This window comes from Python bivittatus, unplaced genomic scaffold (genome assembly GCF_059951505.1).
Source record: "Python bivittatus isolate LINGU-HERP-01145 unplaced genomic scaffold, Pbiv_v1 ctg000080_np1212, whole genome shotgun sequence".
NCBI lineage: Eukaryota > Metazoa > Chordata > Lepidosauria > Squamata > Pythonidae > Python > Python bivittatus.
The window spans coordinates 10,163,972-10,183,899 of NW_028277035.1; the positions used below are offsets into that span (position 1 = coordinate 10,163,972).

Below are 19,928 nucleotides of genomic sequence, written 5' to 3' on the forward strand. Positions count from 1 at the left end.
CCAGCTGAGTGGTCTTGGGCCAGTCACTCTCTTTCAGCCCTAGGAAGGAGGCAATGGCAAACCACTTCTGAAAAACCTTGCCAAGAAAACTGCAGAGACTTACCCAGGCAGTTGCCAGGAGTCAACACCACCTCAAAGGCACTCACCCTCCCACACACACAAATTACTAAGAATCCAGAGATTCTGATCTTCTTGGGACAAGAAACAGAGCTTTGTAAGGATGCACTGGATACTTGCATTGACAGATACAGATAATAGAATGCAGTATATTTATGAATGACCATGCTGGTCCCTACTGTGCACTGTATTATTCATTATGCCCATGGGAAAAGAAAAGGGAAAAGGGAAAAGAAAGGAACAATAACATTGATTCTGTGATGGTATTTAGATTATCAGTATGTTACTTATAAATAGGGATGTTATAACCCTACCTTCTGTTGTCTGCACATGTTTAACATAACTAATATCTGCAGCAGAAGTTCTTATACCTTTGGAGAATTAAATTTGTTCCTTATGAAGGGATGCATGAAATAAAAGTGTATAATACCAGGAAATATAAATCATACTTAGCTAAGGAAATAGCTGGAACAAAAACATGAATACTTTATCATATACAGAAGGGAAGCTTCACAAACAAGCATTATATGAACTTTCCATATTTGGGGGTTTTCTAAAAAAAAAAAAAAAAAGTTGGGATATAATTGAAATTAGAAGCTTTATCCTACTACTTGGAGAATTGGAACTCTGTTCATAGCCAGAGCCAGTCTTCATTTTCAGCTTGTAGCATCCAACCTTTGCATGACTATTCAAAATAGAACCAGAAGTTCAGATAGGCAACTGCCTTTCCCTGATGACTTGCCCTCTAGAACTGGAAAGAGGAAGGTTTCTTGATGCCGGCCAGTATTCATAAATCCTGTTTCCCTGATCTATAGAAGATAGCTTTTCAAAGATAACTGTCAGCGAACACTTGTCTCACTGAGGAATCCACAGGTGTGGTTCTTCTTAGCCTCTCTCCTTCCCTCAATCTGATTCCTTGCTGCACGATTGTCCATTGAATGCCTTTCTTGATTCGGCTCATCCAGCTTTTGTCTAGGTCTTCTTCATTCAGTCTTTTAGTTTTGTATGCATGAATTCCAGACGGATTCTTCAGTCTGAGGTAGAGTCTGTAAAAAGTAGTTATATTCTGTAGCTATGGATATGTAAGTCCTAAGCTTTTTCCACTGCAAGATAAAAAAAAATGTAGAAACTTAGAATTAACTTAGCCATTCTTTGGTATTTCCAGGTGCCTTATGTATCTGATGACCTATATGAGAGGGTCTATGATTTCTGCAAGAAGTTGCTTACTTTGCCCAAGCCTTTCTGTACTATTGGTTTGGATTATGCTTGTCAGCTGAAACTAGAACGGGCAAGACCAGGTAGGCAAGTTTTATTTATTTGTTTTAGTTTGTTTTATTCGTGATAATGTTTATTTATTAACAAATACATAAAATTAGCATCAAAGGAAAAGGGATCAGAAAATATGGGAGAATTATTATCCTTTATATATGCAATGATCCATGGAACCCTCCCCAAGAATGCTTCATGAATAATGCAGGAAGATTGCACAATAAAAGATTTATCTGTAAGCATACTTAATGCTTTTGTTAAGACTGCTTTAAGATTATTCCCTATTCAAGCAGTCCAGTAACTTGTGTTTGCAGTTTTGAAGTTTATTTCCTTAACCAACTGGTTATAGAATTAGTGGCATCAAAATCAGACCATGAGCATTTGCATTTTGATTGCTGTGTATGTGTTTATCCATTAGGGATATTATACCAAAGGAAAGTCTCTGCAGAACAAGGTCTCAAAAATGACTCATTCCCTTATCAGGATAAGTAAGTATTCTGCTTCCCATGTCCCTTTTGAACGCGCCAATTTAATTCATATATTCATCCTAAAATTAGCACTTTGTATCATATAATGGGGCAGTAAACTCAAAACTATATAAAAAAGTCGGGTCCTGTATAGTCATCTGACTGAAAGAAGTTTGCAAGTTGTTTATTCCCAAGTTTTTAAGTATGCTTTGTATGTATATGATGTTACATGTTTGTTGCAGAAGAACATCAGTCTCACTTTTTAAGACATCTTTACTCTGATTTCTATTAATTAAGCTTTGTTAAGTTGTAAATAGATTTATGATTTTTCTTTCAGAGTTCTGTTTTTCCTTCTGGTGCTGTTTAGTTGAAGAGCCAGTTGTTACTAAGTTGATTGTGATAAAAAGTTCATATAAAAATGAATTGCCAGAGCAAAAAATCCAGTGTCCACGCCAAGATGAAACCAACTGAAGGGACATTAATCTTACTGAACTTACTGAATTTTATGGAATTAAGCATGAAACTGATTGGTTGCAGAGCTTTTTAGTTTCCCATGCAGACTCTTGGATTCACTTTCATATCTGCAACTAATAAGTTCAGCTTATGTAATATATATTAACTCTTCATTTCCTCAGGATTTTCATGTTTATTGATCCAGATTTGCTCTCTGGGGCTGTATGCCAGGCACTAGTTAATGAAATCAAGGCTGCTCAAATGTTCCAGTGTGCCAGGTCCTGCATGATCTATGTGATAGCACATGCCTTCCAAACAGGGCTGAAGGAACACTGTGATATGAGGAACTTGCATGAAGTATTTCAGGTATTGTAAAGAAACAAGAATGTTTTGGTTTCGTAGACTGATGCTTCACTAAAGTAACTAAAACTCCTTAAAACAACAGTTTCACACTAAATAGTATAGATGGAGACATTCTAATTCACTTTCCTCCCACCTGGAGTGCTATATCAAGATTGGCTTCCTTTATCAGTCCATAGATAGATCTTATATATGTGCGTGCTGCTCAGGGTTGCCCAAGAAAGAGACATAGAATATAGAATAGCCTTCCCTTACCCTCTTGGACATCAACTCACATAATTCTCAACTGGGAATTGTGGAAGTTGAAGTCTAACATATCTAGAAGCTTTTTGTTTTTTAAAGAAAAAGAAATATATGGGAATACATGGAAATAAGAGACTACATTTTTTTCACTTTATGTTAAAAAAAAAAGTTGGACTGGGAAATGGAAACAAAGCCAGTAATCTTACAGATAAAAGACTGATTCTTGGAAATGTGCTTTTTTCCTGCAAACATTTAGCCCAAGTAGAAGCTTTGTTGATATTTAGCCACAGATCTGATACATACTCTGAGCTCTAGATTTCTTGAAGCTAAACTTCACAGTAATAAAAAGGAGCTGCATTGCAAAAGGTTTAAGTTGCCTGCTTCCATGCATACATTTTGTGAAATAAGCATTTTTATAGCTTCAAACTGGAACTATTTTCTGTAAGATCTTATAATGGCCGAGAAAGGCAGAGAATTAGGTCTGGAATGTCTTACTGATATAACTGAAAGTTTGATATCACACTGCATAAAATGTAGCAGATTTTGCATTATTGAGTACAGTGCTACAATAAGGGTTGGCTTTCTGCATTAAAAATGTTCCCAACTTCTCTTCAACAAGCCTTGATAAATAACAGGGCAATCCTAAATATGGTTAAGGAAAATAATGAAATGGTGAATCCATTACACCTTCCAAAGCCCTGCTGAGTTAAAGTAGGAGATTGTCCTTAATAGGACTTTAGCTTTTCTTAGTCCATCACCTCCCTCCACATTTGGGGAAAATATTGTTGTATCTGTTTCAGCTAGTGAAATCAAGAAGTCTAATGCTGTCCCCATTTCAAGAGATCATATGGGTTTTGCATCCAGTGTCTCTATAACTTATATCATCCTCCAAACACACTATTAGTGTTTGTGGGGCATATAAACTAGCACCTTCTGGGTTATTGGGGACAGAACCAGTGGCATCTGTAACAACCATGATAATACTAAAATAACATGCATGCAATGATATTAGCACACAAATGCAGCAATTATGTACTTGCATCATAAAATTTGCATGACTCATGGTGTTTCCATGATTGCATCACTCATGAGTCATCATTTGCCTCTCCTGCATACACCCACAGACAACGTATTCTCACTAGAATAGCTCATTTTGTAATTGGGAAAGTGTTCCTGCCCCATGCTAAGCTCCTCAGCCAACAAATCAATTTTTTTTGCAAATCAAAACTTTCCAATAATTTGGAATCATAGAGTTGCAGGGGGCCACTTAGGCCACTGAGTCTCACTACCCAGTGCAGGAATCTGAATTAAAGTAGCCCTGACAGAAGGCTCTCTAGCCTCTGCTTAAACACATCCAAACAGGGGAGCTCAACACTCCACTGGGAAATTGGTTCACCTGTTGAACTGCTTTTTCTGTTAGGAAATATTTTATAACATTCAATTAGGAATCTGACTTCCTCTAAGTTATATCCATATTTGTGTGTCCTGCACACTAGAACAAGAAATAAGTGTTTCTTGTCCTTCTTCTGTGTGATATCCTTTCAAGTATTTCAAGAATGCTATTATATGCTTCTTTTTCTAGGCTGAGCATATTTAGCTTTATCCATAGGAGTCAGTTTCTAGTCCTCTGGTCATCCTAGTTACCCTTCTCTGAACATGTTCTCGTTTCTCTGAATCCTTCTTAAAGTGTGATGCCCAGAAATGGACAATACTTGAGGTGGGGTCTGACCAAAGCAGACTAAATTATTTCCTATGATTTGTAAACTGTATTTCTGTGGATGCAGCATAAAATTGCATTTACCATTTTGGCAACCACAGCACACTGCTAATTTATATTTAATTTCCAATCCACTGTTACTTAATCTTTTTCACAAGTACCATTTATATTTCTAGTACCACTGGCTTTCATTGGATTACCCTGCTAAGTAAACAAAACAACATTTTTATGAAGGGTAAATTGTACAAAATTCCATTCCACAAGTATTTGTGTCATTGAGACCTGATTGGTTACATTATTAATGCATCTTAAAATCTCCTCCTAAAATGTTTGTATTCAAGGATGTAATCACCAAAAACGGACAGGCATACCTGTCCCTTGATGCCCCCTTCGTGTTTGGTTTGAAATTGGTTTCTATCTTGAAATTAATGCCAATAAGAATTTAATTATGAAGCTTCAACATTATATTACTTTGGAATAAGCTCTATTAAACTTAATGGGAATTACTTTTAAATAAATGTGGATAAATTTGCTTTTCAACAAGCCATAATTAAAACAAGGAACTGTTTATTATTTAACATGACTTAGTGGACAAAGAGAAACTTACAAAATATGAAGATATTGTTATCCCTAGTTATAAAAAATAGGCTTTTTTCATCAGCATATTTCTGGGAAAAAATGAAACAACCCCTGTTGTCACATTACTTCCAGAAATATGTCAGTTGTGTCAAGTATTCCATGTTCACACCTGCCTAGTGAAAGATTAGTTTTCTACCTAAGCACACCTAAGTATTATGACACAGTAGGGCTGTATAAAAATCTGCTTACTTGATGATTGAATGAAGCTGAATATGTTTTGCAAGCCATGAATTTCATTTTAGGAGTTCCTAAAACCTAATTACATCTTTACGCTTTGATAGGCAAAGTCCTTAGAGGAGATTGAACACTGTTTCCAAGAAGTTATGGCAGCCACTGAACATGCAGGTGAAGAGATGAATGTGGAATATAGTCGATATGTTGAGGAACTTGAGAACATCTACAGTACACTGCTGAATTCTTCAGAGAGAGGTAAGTGCAGCGTTCTGGGATGAAGAGGTTCTTGGTCCTGAGCTGTTCTTACGAAGGAGTTCTGGGAACCTGTGATACCCTCTTCTGCATGCTTTATTCCTCACAGCATGTGCAGCAGTATGAGTATGCACAATGAAAGGGATCATTTCTTCATTCTGTTCCTTATATGGAGATTTACAGTCCTTGGCAGCAAAAAGCAACAATGTCAAAATCAGTCCCATAAGAACTATATTTTTTTTTTCAGAAAAAGAAAGCTAAAACAGCAAATTGCTAATAACAGCTGGACACAAGCTAGTAACAAGGGGCAATTGGTTATGTATTCCGACCCTCAAATCTGAGTTTCTTTCTCCCTCTCTAAAAATGCTGCTGCTTGTAACTGTAAAATAGCTATTCATCTGACATTTATCAGATCTTTCTGTGTAATTTTTCTACATGAGCATCATTTTAGAGAACTAAATGTGAGGTTCCATAACCCAATGCAGAGCAAATACCAGCCATTCCCACATTCACATTTTCACATTTCTCTTATCTCTTTCTAGGACTTTATCTGTTTTCCTTGCCTGGCCAAAATTATAGCCTGAAAGTGATATGTAAACAGCAAGATTTTTATATTTTACAGGGGTGAAGAAGTCTTCAGTAGACAGAGGTTCAGACATCCCTTTACCCAACCCTAAAATCAGCTTCCATCTGTGGACTGATGAAGACCAACTTTGTAAGTGTCTGAACTCTGACAGGAATTATGGAACTATAGCTACAGGCAGAAGAGTAAAACTGTTTATGGTGGATTCCCCACTAGTCTGTTGTGGTGTTTTCTAGACTCAGCTAACCATCACTGTGTTGATATAAAGGTAATGACAATAGGCTTTATATTATCTCAGTGATGGCTGGGTGATGGTAGGGGGCCCTATAAGTCACTGGGGGCAGGAGGAGATAGCCACAATCTCATCCGTTAATTCTTTGATTCTGACAGAGAAGCAGGGCAACCTCAGCAGGCAGAGTGCTTGAGAAGATACATGAACAAGGAAGCTAAGAATCAGGAAGTTATTTACTTGAAGGAAGCTTTGGATGCAAATAAATTATGTAACAGAAAATAAGCAAACAAATAAATAAATGACAGATGGCATATCCATGTCGATAGCTGGGACATAAAGAAAGCCTTTCCAAGACTTGATGGTGTAGCATGAAAAGGGAAAGAAAACTGGGATCTATTGATAGATCTCTGAGTGATTTCACTTCCCCAGGGACTTAGAACAGTGGCTTGGATTTTGTATGAAAATGAATAAATAGGCTTAATTTCCCTGATACAAGCAATGAGTTAAAAAAATAGCATCTTAAACTGCACATTTGAAGTGATTGTGTGGGGCAGTCATATTCACCATGTTTTATTCTGCTGTATTTTTTGTGTGCTCTTTATCAGTTAATTGTATTATAACATGCAATTATTGTACAAAAGCAGCTCATCAGTTTTTAAAAATGAATACATGTGTGAAAGCTTGCCACATTTTTAAAGGAGCAAAATTAAATAAAAAATAAAAGCAAACCTTTTAAACCTGTGAATATGGCCTAATTACAAGTAAATCATTATTTTAAAAGTTTATGTTAAATGGCTGCTTTTATTTGGAATAAAATCAGTTCTAATTAGGATTAGTGCCCCATTTTGATTACCTTTCAGAAATTCTCCATGGCTGTTTTTTTGTCCCTCAGATGTACTGTTTACTGCAAATAGCATTTTTGTAGTAATTGCTGAAAGTGATTTTCAGGGGGGAAAAATCTTGTGCCTGTGATTAAGGTTAAGACAGATTGTGACTGGTGTAGCAATTTTTTCTTCATGATAAAAATGGACACTTAAAACCACTTCCTGTTCATTGTAACTTGTACTTTAGCCCATAGAAAGGTATCATATCAAGGCTAGCCTTCTCCCTAACATTTAACTTTCTATATCCAGGTAGTTTTTTATTTTTGAATATGAGGGACTTGTTAAAAACGTACTCATCCAGCTGCATTCTGAAGTTTTATAGTTCCAAAAGAAAGACATTTTTTTTCTGCTGAACATTTTTTTAGCTCTAATCTTCTGAAGGAGAAAGGTATTAAGGGTTTTGTTGGCAGCATGTCCCTTACTTTAAATTTACTTAAGTTACCTTCCTGAACCAAGGCTTCAGCGTAGGAATGTGAGCAAAATCTTTATTTTGCACAAGGGCCCATTGTGTGCTGGCTTCAAGCTTGTGATGGCTTTCTGGAAATCTCACACTATCTTCTCATTTTAGGGAAAGAGCTGGTGCAGTTTCTCCGTTCACCAAGTCAGTCTGGCGAACAGGATTCCCTGAGTCCGGGACTGGATGGCTTTGAATTTCAAGATCTGGTGCCGGAGTATGACTGCTGTGAACAGACACGCTTCTCTGTGCTCTCCAATGACAGTGGCATTGAGCGAGACTTGCCCCCTCCGGCTGACGATGTGCCATCTTCCTGCAGTGCAGAGACTGAGCACTCCCGACTCCAGAGAAAGGGTTGTGTGCGGAAGAAATATGCAGATAGTGTAGCTTTGCTTCAGAGCAATTGCAGCGGGCAAGGTGCAAAGCCAACTGGGAAACTGCACCGGAAATCTGGTGGTAGTACCATGGAGCCAATAGTTAAACTGAAAAAGCTGCATACAGCTCGTATCTTGGTGCTGGGTGATGACAGAGTTCTGGGGCGCCTTGCCCAGGCCTATCACTCCTTGAGGTTAGTATTGTATAATGGAGCCGTCACTCCAGATTCTTTCTCCTCAGGAAACAATGAGGTAGCAACTAGGGGACTATGTAGACCATATTCACACAGCACATTAAATGTAATTTAGCAGTAACCCTGATTAAAACGCTCATCCAGAGAACTTGCTGCAGGTGAGATAGCAAACAATGACTGGCCATTATTTGCCAACTGCCTTTCTCTTTTTTATTGGTATTCCAGCAATCTTCCCATGACTGGCTAGCCAACCTTTTCTGGCTTGCTTGCTTCTCTATTTTTGCAAGCTGTAACTGAAGCTTACATTGCCTGGTTGGGAATGAATGCGTTGTGTATGAGATAGGAAAGAGTATCTTTTTCTTCATTTCTTTGTTTGCAAAATGGAACGCCTGCATGCCCACAAGGAATGGAAGGAAAAAACTAGCTATATTTGCAGGAACAATTCTGCTTTGTAGCCTTATGTGATTTTCCTGGAGGCCTCATCATAAACTAACCATTAGTATCTCAGTTAACTACTAAGAGGCCATGGTTTCCTATTCAGGCAACATAGTGAGCCAGATGATAGTAGATTCAATCACAGCACAGTACTTTTTACTGCTCCACAAAAGGAAATTAGTACTGTTTCCTAATTACTTAACTGCTTTATTTCAAATTGGCATATTTCCTTTTATTAGCACATGAGCTGAAAAGGTGGTAAGTGGATTTTTTTCTACAACTTTGGTGGCATAAACAAATCATAATGAAAAGATTAGGCTAATGAGTCATCCTAGCAAGCTTTAAATTATGAAGTGCAAAAAATAATAATAAAATGATAATCCCCTTTCATATAAAATAAAGGTGCTTTTTATTCAGTGAAATATATTCCCCTTCAACTCCAGCAGAAGAAAAATATGGTATGGCAACAACTAAGGCATCTTACCCATGCTCTGTTCTAAAAGATTAATGCTGGAGTGGATGTTGCTCCTTGTTACAATAAGTTATCACTCATCCTAACAAGTCTGTGGACATGATATTCCTCAAGTGGTTAGTCCTCAAAGGAAAAGGTTTACAATGGGATTGCAGTATCTCAGTGGAGTGGGTAAAATCTTTTCGCACACTGCAGAATGTAGTGTATGTGTTGATCAATTGTCATATTGTGGCTAGCAGTACAGGGTCCTATGAGGCTTGGCAACATGAGTACTTGTGTTCCCCCCCCCCCACTCTAATAACAGGGCTAGGGAAGTTGCAAGAAAGAGGAAGCCATGAAATGGGAAATAATGAAAGAACTTACTCTGGTTAAAGAATGATACAGATTCCTACAGGCCAACTTCATGAATGAAAGGATAAAGTTAAATCTCTTTTGAGTAACATTCAACTCTTGATAACTTAATGGATATGTGGTTTGCCCTTGCCTTTTTCCAAGATGTTTCTTGTCTTTCCAGGCTAGCCAGCCCTGACCTCTCTTGGTGGTATCCAATTCAAATACTTAGTCTGACCCTGCTTAGCTATTTCAAATGAGCCAAGGTTAGCTAAGTGTTGTCAGAGTAGCACATTTATAACCCTTCCAATATTTTCTCAATCGGAAGGGGGGGGGAGAGAGAGAGAGATCGGTTGTTACTGGAGCAGCCTTACCAGACCTTATTTTTCCCCATGTCCAGGAAGCGGGAAAGCAGACGTGTATTTCTTACACGAAGGTTAAAAGTGCATTTTTATTATGTGCCTGTTGTTGAAGAACAAGCAACCACTTCCCTTACTGAGGTGAGTGACTCAGAACCTGGCGAAAGATTGTATGGCCAGTAGTGAAAGGGGAGGAAATCCTCCATTTTCTGCAAGTGGATCTTGCCCTGTGCACTGTTGAGTAAAACCTGTTTCCCTTCTCTCTGCTGAAACAGGGAGAACCATGTGAGTTGGCTGCTTATCTTGGAAGAGCTGATCCGTGGTACGAGAGCAATATTAATTCCCTCTGTTACACAATTCCGAAGCTGGCCACTATGGTAGGAGAGAAGCCCTTACTTCTGCATGTATTCATGAGAAATAGATAAGAGATTTTCTGTCACATTCATCAGATGCCAAAAGAAACCAGCAGCATTTCCATCGGTGGAGCTGCTTCTCACCATCCCTCAATCAGAATCCTAAGCTTGTAATAGCCAACTTGACATGAGGACTATGTATGAAAAGCCACTTTTCTGTGTTTTGGGTCATATACCTACCATTAACTGTTCCAACTCATTAACATTTCTGTATTTCATAAAGGTGTAGTTATTGTTGCTGGTGTAAGAATGGGGGCAGGGAAAGGAAGAGAATCTTACTCTTTAGTGTTACAGATGAGACAGCCTATGTGATTCAGTCAAAGGATACTTTTCTTGCTCATAGTCCTATATTTATCAGCATGTGTGCTAGAAATAGCAGACATAGATGGTTTAGACTGATGTAATCATCTTTGATCCCATGCAGCTTTCTTCACCAAGCAAATCCACACTATCTGAATTGTTCATTATTGACGTGATTGCATATTATGTGCGACTGGGCTTACAGCCAGTTTTCTTCCAAGTCTATGCAGTGAAGGTCAGTATTCTTGAAGGATTAAAATACTTATTAGCTTAAAACAAAAATGATTACATTTTACTTAGTCAGGAGGGATTCTTCTGTTGTCTTTCAGATTTTTTTTAATAATGCTGCCTTGGAGCCAGTCGAGGACATTTTCCTCACTGAATTAAGAGTAAACTTTGAAGAATTCAACACTTCCAGAGGTCTGTATTTCATTTCAGGATTTACTGTCTGTTGCATTTTCAGTTTTATTCTCAAAACCTGTAATACAGTCTTCCCCAATCTAGCATCTTCCAAATACCTTAGAATACTATTCCTTTCATCCCAACCCAATGATCAGGTTGGTCATTCTGTAATCATTTATATCATCTTTATATTTAAAAATAACCTCGGACAAGCTGAGCCTAATCTAATGTTTTCTCCTCTAGTAGCACAACCCTTTGGCCTTTTTTCCTCTCCTCAACAATGTTTAGATAAAAGCTCACATACTATTCTCCCGCTTACCACATTTAATGTCCATTAAATACAGAACAGACAGACAGACAAAAATCTCAAGGAGAAGAGCACTGTATATCTCAATATTCAGTCTGTCTGCAAACTAACTGGAAAATTAGTGTCACTGTCATAATTGCCTGAAAGCTGTATCTTTCTTCACTAGACAATTTACCAACAAAGAAAAAACCAACAATAGAATTTCCTGGTGCAGAACTTACATTATTATATAAAAAGGTAAGACAGATTATAAAGAGTAGGTAAAAATGGAAACTATAGACTTTTAGGAATTGGAATGAAGTTCCAGCAAAATATTTCACCCACATGAATAACCGAGTTCAGAATCTGAAGTACTGAAAGTTATGCTTCAAATTTATGTCACAAGCAAATTGACCTAATTGCCACATTATACCTAGAAGTTGGCTGAATTAAAATGTTTTATGTTCTTCAAAAAGATTACAAAGATTAAGAAGAAAGCAAAGAAGTTTAACTCAGAGACTAGGACATTATAAAGAACTGAGAGGAAGTAGGGCTATGCAAAGCATTCAAAAGAGTGGTTCACAAAGCACATTAGTGCAAACAAAACCTTTGTGAAATAGTAAAAGAGCTGCCTTTTTCACAAAGCTTTGAAAGCTGTCCTTGATTCTCTGCTTGCAGGTGTGCATGTGGAAGCAACACTTCCTCTGAGACCTCCAACAAAGTGAAGTGGCTGTAGATGCATGTGCATTCAGAGACAGCTTTGAAAGCAGTCAGCTGGAGCTAGCAAAGGACGCTGCTGCTTTAATGCTTTGAAGAGAAGCGTTCCTTTGGTGCTGATGCGCTTTGCGAAGCACTGGTTTCAAACACTTTGCCCAGCCCTACTCAGCATTACATGAAAAGCCTCTATTGGTGGTCTCTTGGCTGAATAGCCCATTCATTTTATGAAGCATTAATGCAATTATCAGAGTAAAACATGATTGCCAAGCTTCTCTCTTTCTCTTTCTTTCTTTCTCTCTCTCTCTTTCTCTCCTTCCTTCCTTCCTTCCTTCCTTCCTTCCTTCCTTCCTTCCTTCCTTCCTTCCTTCCTTCCTTCCTTCCTTCCTTCCTTCCTTCCTTCCTTCCTTCCTTCCTTCCCCCTCTCCCTCTCCCTCTTTTTTTTTTCTTTTTCTTTCTAGGTTTTGCTGAGTAACCGTGAAAAGGATGAAATAATTTCTTTGCGATCCACAGGACTTGTTATAAAAACCATTCCCTCAAATGAGTTTGAAGGTAAAAGTTATGGTGGGTTGAGATGAGAATATATGCAATTTTATTTAATGGTATGTTTTTTCCCCATTATCTCTGTATTTGCTTTATTGTTTAGAGGCATAATATGTCTCCAAGGAACGGGGCAGAAAGGAACAATCTTGATCATGGGAATAAACTATTTGCAAATTGTCATGGCCTGCTGGCTTGGAAGGGGATGATGGAAACTGGGAATGTTGTAAGAATGACGGAACCATCATGTTCATTAAAAAAAAAAAAAAATGGATACAGAGAATTGTGTTGGTTATGATACATAGGTGATATTATCCATTAATAAATAGGAGTCAATGAAATTCATGTAAAACAGGCAGGAAAAAAATATTTCTACAGAATGCGTCTACACGTTTTTATTTTAAAAAATCCAGTGTGTTTCTTCCTTACCAGCCCTGAATGTAAAACCTCACACCTATAAAAACTGTTCAAAGATACATTGTTTTCTCTTACTGTGCTTCTCTCCTGCATTTGTAATGAAATTTACGCAGTCACTTTCCTCATAGAATTATAGATAGTAAACTGGGCTACATAAACACATTTTACACTAAGCCTCAAGTCCCAAAAGCAAGCTGTTCCATAAAAAAAAACTTTTTTTAATGCTGCATCATTCTAGTTATTGGATGGTCTATAGGAAAAGGACAGTCCTCATTAGTTACTTCTTCATTTTTCAATTGCAGATCTAGTGTGCTTGACTGTAAATATTGATGAAGTCATAAAAACCTCCAACATCTCAGGACGATCATATTCTGTAAGTGTTACTGTGATTTTTCAGGAATAGGAGCCATGATGCTAATCAGTGCTTGGAGAAAAAGTTGGGGGAGAGACTTCTGGATTAGTTTGGCAAATCAGCAGGAATTTGCAGAACTGTATTTCAAATGCAAACTATTCCATTTTCTTGATATTGCTGAATTGCTCTTCATGCCTGCTTGCCATTGGAGATGTTGCTTGATAAAGAGTTTTCAGAACTTCAGTTGATTTAGTAACTTGTGCTCTTTCACTTAAATATTTTCTTCCTTTTTTCATCATTGCTAAAAAAGCTAGACTTTATCTTTAACTGGTTAGATATGTGTTTGTGTATATTAAATGTTTCATATTGATAAAATTATAAAGGCAAAAAAGCCCCCTGCTTCCTTCTCACAATGATTTATAGGGGATAATTTAGAGTATAAAAGACAGTTCTTCCAAAAAGTATTGAATGTATGGCTATTCAGGAGAAAAGTGAATGTTAAAGTAATGCAAACACTGTAAAAAAGAAAAATATGTTTTTTCCATTCACATTTATTCTTTAGTATTTGCAATGGTCCATATTCCAGTGTTCCTGATTTTAAAAAACCTTACTAGATTGTATGTTATAGTTCAGAGCATGTAACAAGCTGTTTTGCTGAAGCTGTGCTACAGTTGAATGATGAAAAGAGAAAATTAGCTAATGTATTTATTGAATATATATTATTGACTAGTATAAAGCAGCTAGTTTCATTAAACCTTTAACAAGGACTATTTCCAGTCAAACTTCAGAATACCTTGTGTTTTTTGCCACATAAAAAGTCTGTTTTCAGGGAATAATGACATGATGTAGAAATGGTTAACCACCTCCTCTCTAGTGCTAGAGCCCCAATCCATTAACGGTTCCCCTGGGCAAGACAAGTTTATTTTAAATGTAAGAAATTATAATCATACTTCTTCTGTGTTACATCAAGTTTTTTTCTGAAGGACAGCTTTTAAAAACTGTATTTCTTTTATGATTATCCAACATGACTCTACACTGTTTGCTATGGTGCCAACACACGACTTATACAGCTCAATTGAGGAAATGCTTAAAAAATGAAAATCCACCTCTATTTATTTGGATATAGTTTGGCCCACGTCCAGTTTTCCTAAGCAGAACATCTTTTTCTTTCAGTTAATGACGAACAGTATACGAATGCGCAGTATCAGTCTCAGAAGTACTGAACAAAGGTCTTTCACTGTGTTCCTTGACAAGGATTCCAGACGAGCCTATAAGAATGTTATCAGGTAGCCTTCTTTAATGAACAATATATTATTGATTCTTCTAGGTTAGTTTCTCTAGGACGGGAATGTACAACAAATCACCTAAAAAGCATTCCTATTCTGGACGCACTGTAAATAACACTTCAGGCTTTCATAGTAATTGAGATACTTAGGATTTTGCATATGTATGCTTAGCTGTTCTGAACAGACGTTCTAGGCTGTTGATCATCACTGAAATATGTCTATTACGAGTGCAGGTAGTCCTCACTTACAAATTGCCTCATTTAACAACTGTTTGAAGTTACGACAGTTGAAAAAATACCAGCTTTGCAACCAAGTCTCGCACTTACAACTGTTGCAGCATCCCACAGTCACAGGATCGTCATTTGAGTGCTTCGCAACTGGTGCGCATTTATGTCTGTTGCAATGTCTCAGTCATGTGATTGCTATTTGTGTGTTTCACAATAGGCTTCCAACAAGCAGAATTAATGGTGAATGTGGAAGTGAAGTCACAAGTTGCAGTCATGTGATGTCTTGCTTAACAACCACGGTGATTCGGTTAACACTGGAAGCGGAAGTGAAGTCATAAATCCAGTGCGGTCACGTGTTGTTTTGCTTAGCAACTGCAGCACTTGGTGACAAAGTTGCCGATCCCAATTTTGGTTGTAAGCAAGGACTACCTGTATGAATGGATATAAGATGTCTTAACATATCTTGCATAACTACAGGTCATTGTTAATTACTGCCTTCCTACACCAAATTCACTAGCAAAAATTGCTAACAATTGTAGCTAATTTATTCTAGCTAAGAGAGATCTCATTTTTTTCTCAACTGACTTTCATCTAATATAAATTATTGTTGTATGGTTAGAATATGTAGATTGCTAATTAAGAAGCGTGGTCCAATTTTTAAATGGTTTAGGCACTCATAAAAGCAAGGATATTTAAAACCAGAATTATGCTTGTACCTAATACATCTTGAACTACAGTTTGTATATTTAATTAATTGAAACTGTATTGTCCGTGTGTGTGTGTGTGTGTTTTGCAGTATTCAAGTATTTCCCTGCCTAGAACCCAGCTACTGTTTGCAAAAGTCAAGAACAAAACAGACCAACTTGCAAGAGGAAGAAGATGATATAGGACTGGCCAAATACTTACCTAAGTCTTTACTCTTACCCATCAACACTTTTGCAGGCATTATTCGATAAAGAAGCTGGCCATCCTAACTCTTCAAATCTTTTGTTGGGTTTCATTGGGGGTTATTCCAGCGATCAGGAACCCAACAGGAAGGTCTCGAGATGAAAAGAAAAAAGTGTTGCCAGAAGAACAAGTCAGGTTTTTAGCAAGAGAAAAAAAAATCTCTATCCAATATAGGGAAATTTTGTAGTTCTGTAATAGCATCAGATAATGGAAAGCGGGCTCTGATGCAAGAGAAAACAAGGTGTGAAATCTTTAGGCTACCATACTGTATTTTCTTTGAATGAAGTAGTTTTTTCTTTTATCAGACTAAGAAAGAATAGCTTTCATTTAATCATTTGCATGGCAAATGTAATTAGATTCCTTACTCAGGGGTTTTAGTCAAAATCTCAGCTGAGGCAGGTGATGTCTTAAATTTATCACAGACAGACTTATTCTAAAAAACAATCACAGATAGATAAGCTTTGTCCCAAAATTAAGAATTTAGGTTTAATGAAGCAGGATGCAATTTTTCTTTCATTAGAAAATGAGTGGAATAATGTTATACAAATGTGTGCATGAATTCCTATCATGTAGCAGTAGTCAAAGAAACAGGAACATTTAAAAAGTTTGTAAATGTACAGTGACACCTGCATGGAAGTCCCCCATCCCTTAATAATATGTATTATATCTACTTTCCTGCATGGAGTTCATGAATATTTCCTAAAGACTAGACATTTCCTATTTTGTAAAGCAGCTTTCCTCAATGTTGCTCTCTATAGGTATGTCAGAATTACAACTCCCAGGATTCCCAGTAAGATAGCCAAGTACAGTCATGCATTATGTTCAATGTTATTTCCTGAACAGGGCAGAGTGATTGAAGTCTGCACTGCAGAATCAGTAAAGTGGATTAGAGTGAGGCCTTGATTTAATGAACCAATTGAGGCAGGGTGTGCCTATTATTCCCAAGTGTTCATTAAGTTAGACAATATGTCAGGTGTGGAAGTGCCTTTACACAATTACGTCACGTTATGTCATTTGGTTCACTTTATGTCATTTACATAATAACATTATACACAAATTATGCATCAATACAAGTAATACCATTTGCATAAAGTCATTAAACAACATAAATACAATGGGAATGTCATCCTTTGACCCATGCCTGTATTTTATGTAACTTTTGCTATATAAAGCATAGCAGAGAGATATATAAAAATGGGCAAAACAGAGTCTTAAATACTAATTTCTCACCTTTCATTGATTAATTCAAACTTTTCTATTCATATCACTATACTTTGGGTAGCTGACCAAAGTGACTAAGAGATAGATTAGAGAAAATGAACTTACATATAACCCAGCCCATAGTAACAGGTGGGACTATCAGTCTGCCTTCTTTTACGAGGTTAGAGTCTTTATAAGGCTGGCCGCCTCCTCTTAAAATCTTCTTGGAGGAGCCCATCCCATATATATGTACATAATGTTCACCACATGTCCAACTAGTCCCCTATTTCTGATTGACCCCCTTTGTTTGTCTATGAGCTATTCAGTACATTTCCAGGAACCTACTGTTTATTTCAGCATGCCTTGCATAGCATCTCTGCTTGTCTTGGCCATCTTGACCTGTTATTGTTCATCACTCTTTCTCACTACATCCTAAAATAGTGTCTTTGTGACCTTCTATCCAATTGTTTTCCAACTTTACTGACAACTTTCTCCGGCCCTGAAGTTACCTTAGCCTGTTTGTAACTCATTCATGGTTCACTTGGTTTGGATCTTCTATGCTGATTTTTCCAGCCTCATTTCGGTCTCTTTTTAAAATTCCATTTGTTCTCCACTCACACTCTAAAATGACTATGTATAAATAAATGTTTTTAATATAAAGATAAATATGCCCTTGAATCATCCCAGGTGACTCCAAGCAGCCTTCTTGGCAGTGTTACAAAATGGTTTGTCATTGCCTTCTTTAGGATCTTACATGCACCACCACACTTTTGCAGATTAGTCTACCCTGGAATTCCTCATCTAAATACTGACAGGGCCAGCTGTGCTTAGCTCCTAAGATCAACCAGTATCAGCTAACCGCTGCCATCTACTGAGGTATGCTTTTTTATCAAGGCCAGTTATAATATATACCTATCCATTATATAAATTGTCATAATATATAAAAAATCGCTCTATTTTGCCACACTGGCAATTTTGGGAGTTGTAATTTCATGAAATGCAGATAATCATACCTGAATAAGGCTGTTGAAGAGTGCTTTGACTGTGAAATCAGCAGTAGGTGACCATCCTGGGGCACAGGTATTATAGATGAAGGGACTTGTGACATTCCTGTATATGGACAGGACTACAGGATCAGAGTTGAATAGTGTTCGGGCATACACTCCTGCCTCCTCAGTATTCTTAAAATATTTTAATTGTTTTTCATTTTGCATACTGGGCCTTCAGGGCAGTTCAGGAAATAATACCAGCAATGAAATGAAATGACAGAAATAAAAATTATAGCCAAGTGTAACCCCGAACAACATGAGGGGAGAAAATAATCTTTGTAAGGATGTTATGAAAGTGTGTCTGCTTTCTGTAGCACCTGCTGCTCCACTTCTTATTTTGCTTTCTAATCAAACTTGATTTAGCTAATAATGTACAAACTCTCCCTGTATATCACAAATAGTATACATGAAAGGACAGAGTGCAAGTTTTATACAGCATGATGTTCAGAGTTCTCAGAAGAAGCATTAATACAGTTTTGTCTTTCTACTTTTGTAATGGACAAGTAAGGCCATAAGGGTTTGTTTCAATTGCATAAACACATAGACAGAAGCTGGAATATGGAAGGGATGACATTCAGCAGAGGCAATAATACAAATTATTAAAATATAGGTACAGCAACAGCTGATGGAAAAATAGATAATATAAAACTAATATTCTCGTGAGCTGCTGTGAAAGGCAATCCCTTTTTAAGAAAAATAAAATAAAAGATCTATGCCTACAATTTTAAGCATGGTTTAAAGGGTTTCCCAAACATGGTGCTGCAGCTAAATGTTTACAACCCAAAAGTTACTAGACCATTTTGAATTATATCTGTATTAAATGGAGATGTACATTGTGTAAATACATTATAAATTATTTGTATAGACATAACATATGCTGGAAAGTGGCAGTCTTTAATTTCATTAAATAACTTTTAAAAAGTTTGATGCTGTGTGTGCCTGTCATTATTTTTCTTTCTTAACCAACAGTTGGGAGAGGTCAGAAGTTATTACAGTATGTAAATATAAGAACCAGTGAATTAGGATATAAGGATCCTATGTTGCTCTCCCACAGTTGCTAGTATTTGAGTGGTACATATCACATGGAGAAATCTTCCATTTCGGACAAAGTAACAGGATCTTTAGTAGAGCTAGTATTTTTTCACTTTATTATGCAATGTAATATGGCTTTGTGAACTAAATAGTTCATTAGTTACAGCAATCCAAAATAAAAACAAACTGTACTAGTGAATAAACATATATCCCCTCCACCCACAACTATCTGGGGCCTTGGAATGTTGACCCTGGATTATAAGGACCTTTCATTCTAAAAAAGGATTTGTGATCTTAGAAGATGAGCCTAAATCCAGGTTTTAAAATGGTAATAATCCTTATCAGTAATGTTTAATTTGTGTATTCAACTTATCTTAAATAAACTGGAAGCACAAAGAAATCCCCAAGTTTTCAAGGCCTCTACAATGCTGTTGAACTGGAAAAAGGAAGAACAATTGCTATTTAATGCATATCCCTTTTTTAGGACAGCTAACTTTCTGAATGTAGTTCTATTCACAGCTCTCTGGCTGTAAACATTAAGACATTAACAATCCTAATACTGTACCTGATTGTCTCCATCCGAGCTATGATACTGTGTCCTCAGGAAACTCGGCTGGGACTCACCACTATGTTGCCATATTTTGTTGTTATTCTAGGATTCTGAATTTTTTCAAGCCACAGTAAAACCTTTGTCCTACTTCATTGCGTGTTATCTGTTGGTCATTTGTTTTTTTACCGATTTGAATGACTGTTA

General features: G+C 37.0%; 1 protein-coding gene across 2 annotated transcripts in view; it reads left to right on the plus strand.

Moving 5' to 3' along the window:
* PIK3R6 (phosphoinositide-3-kinase regulatory subunit 6) overlaps window positions 1-19,850 on the plus strand; it is a 36,146-nt gene extending 16,296 nt beyond the window's left edge. Inside the window, exons 6-20 of one of the 2 annotated variants that reach the window (XM_088133494.1) lie at window positions 1,283-1,415; window positions 1,805-1,874; window positions 2,489-2,672; window positions 5,547-5,694; window positions 6,314-6,406; window positions 7,959-8,412; window positions 10,050-10,149; window positions 10,284-10,385; window positions 10,846-10,956; window positions 11,051-11,141; window positions 11,597-11,667; window positions 12,585-12,687; window positions 13,383-13,453; window positions 14,606-14,718; window positions 15,742-19,850. In XM_088133494.1, the coding sequence (XP_087989620.1) occupies window positions 1,283-1,415; window positions 1,805-1,874; window positions 2,489-2,672; window positions 5,547-5,694; window positions 6,314-6,406; window positions 7,959-8,412; window positions 10,050-10,149; window positions 10,284-10,385; window positions 10,846-10,956; window positions 11,051-11,141; window positions 11,597-11,667; window positions 12,585-12,687; window positions 13,383-13,453; window positions 14,606-14,718; window positions 15,742-15,901 (2,004 nt within the window). In that variant the 3' untranslated portion in view covers window positions 15,902-19,850. The remainder of the gene's footprint in view (window positions 1-1,282; window positions 1,416-1,804; window positions 1,875-2,488; window positions 2,673-5,546; window positions 5,695-6,313; window positions 6,407-7,958; window positions 8,413-10,049; window positions 10,150-10,283; window positions 10,386-10,845; window positions 10,957-11,050; window positions 11,142-11,596; window positions 11,668-12,584; window positions 12,688-13,382; window positions 13,454-14,605; window positions 14,719-15,741) is intronic. The other variant, XM_015890581.3, reaches the window with a different exon arrangement.
* Window positions 19,851-19,928: the final 78 nt, after the last annotated feature.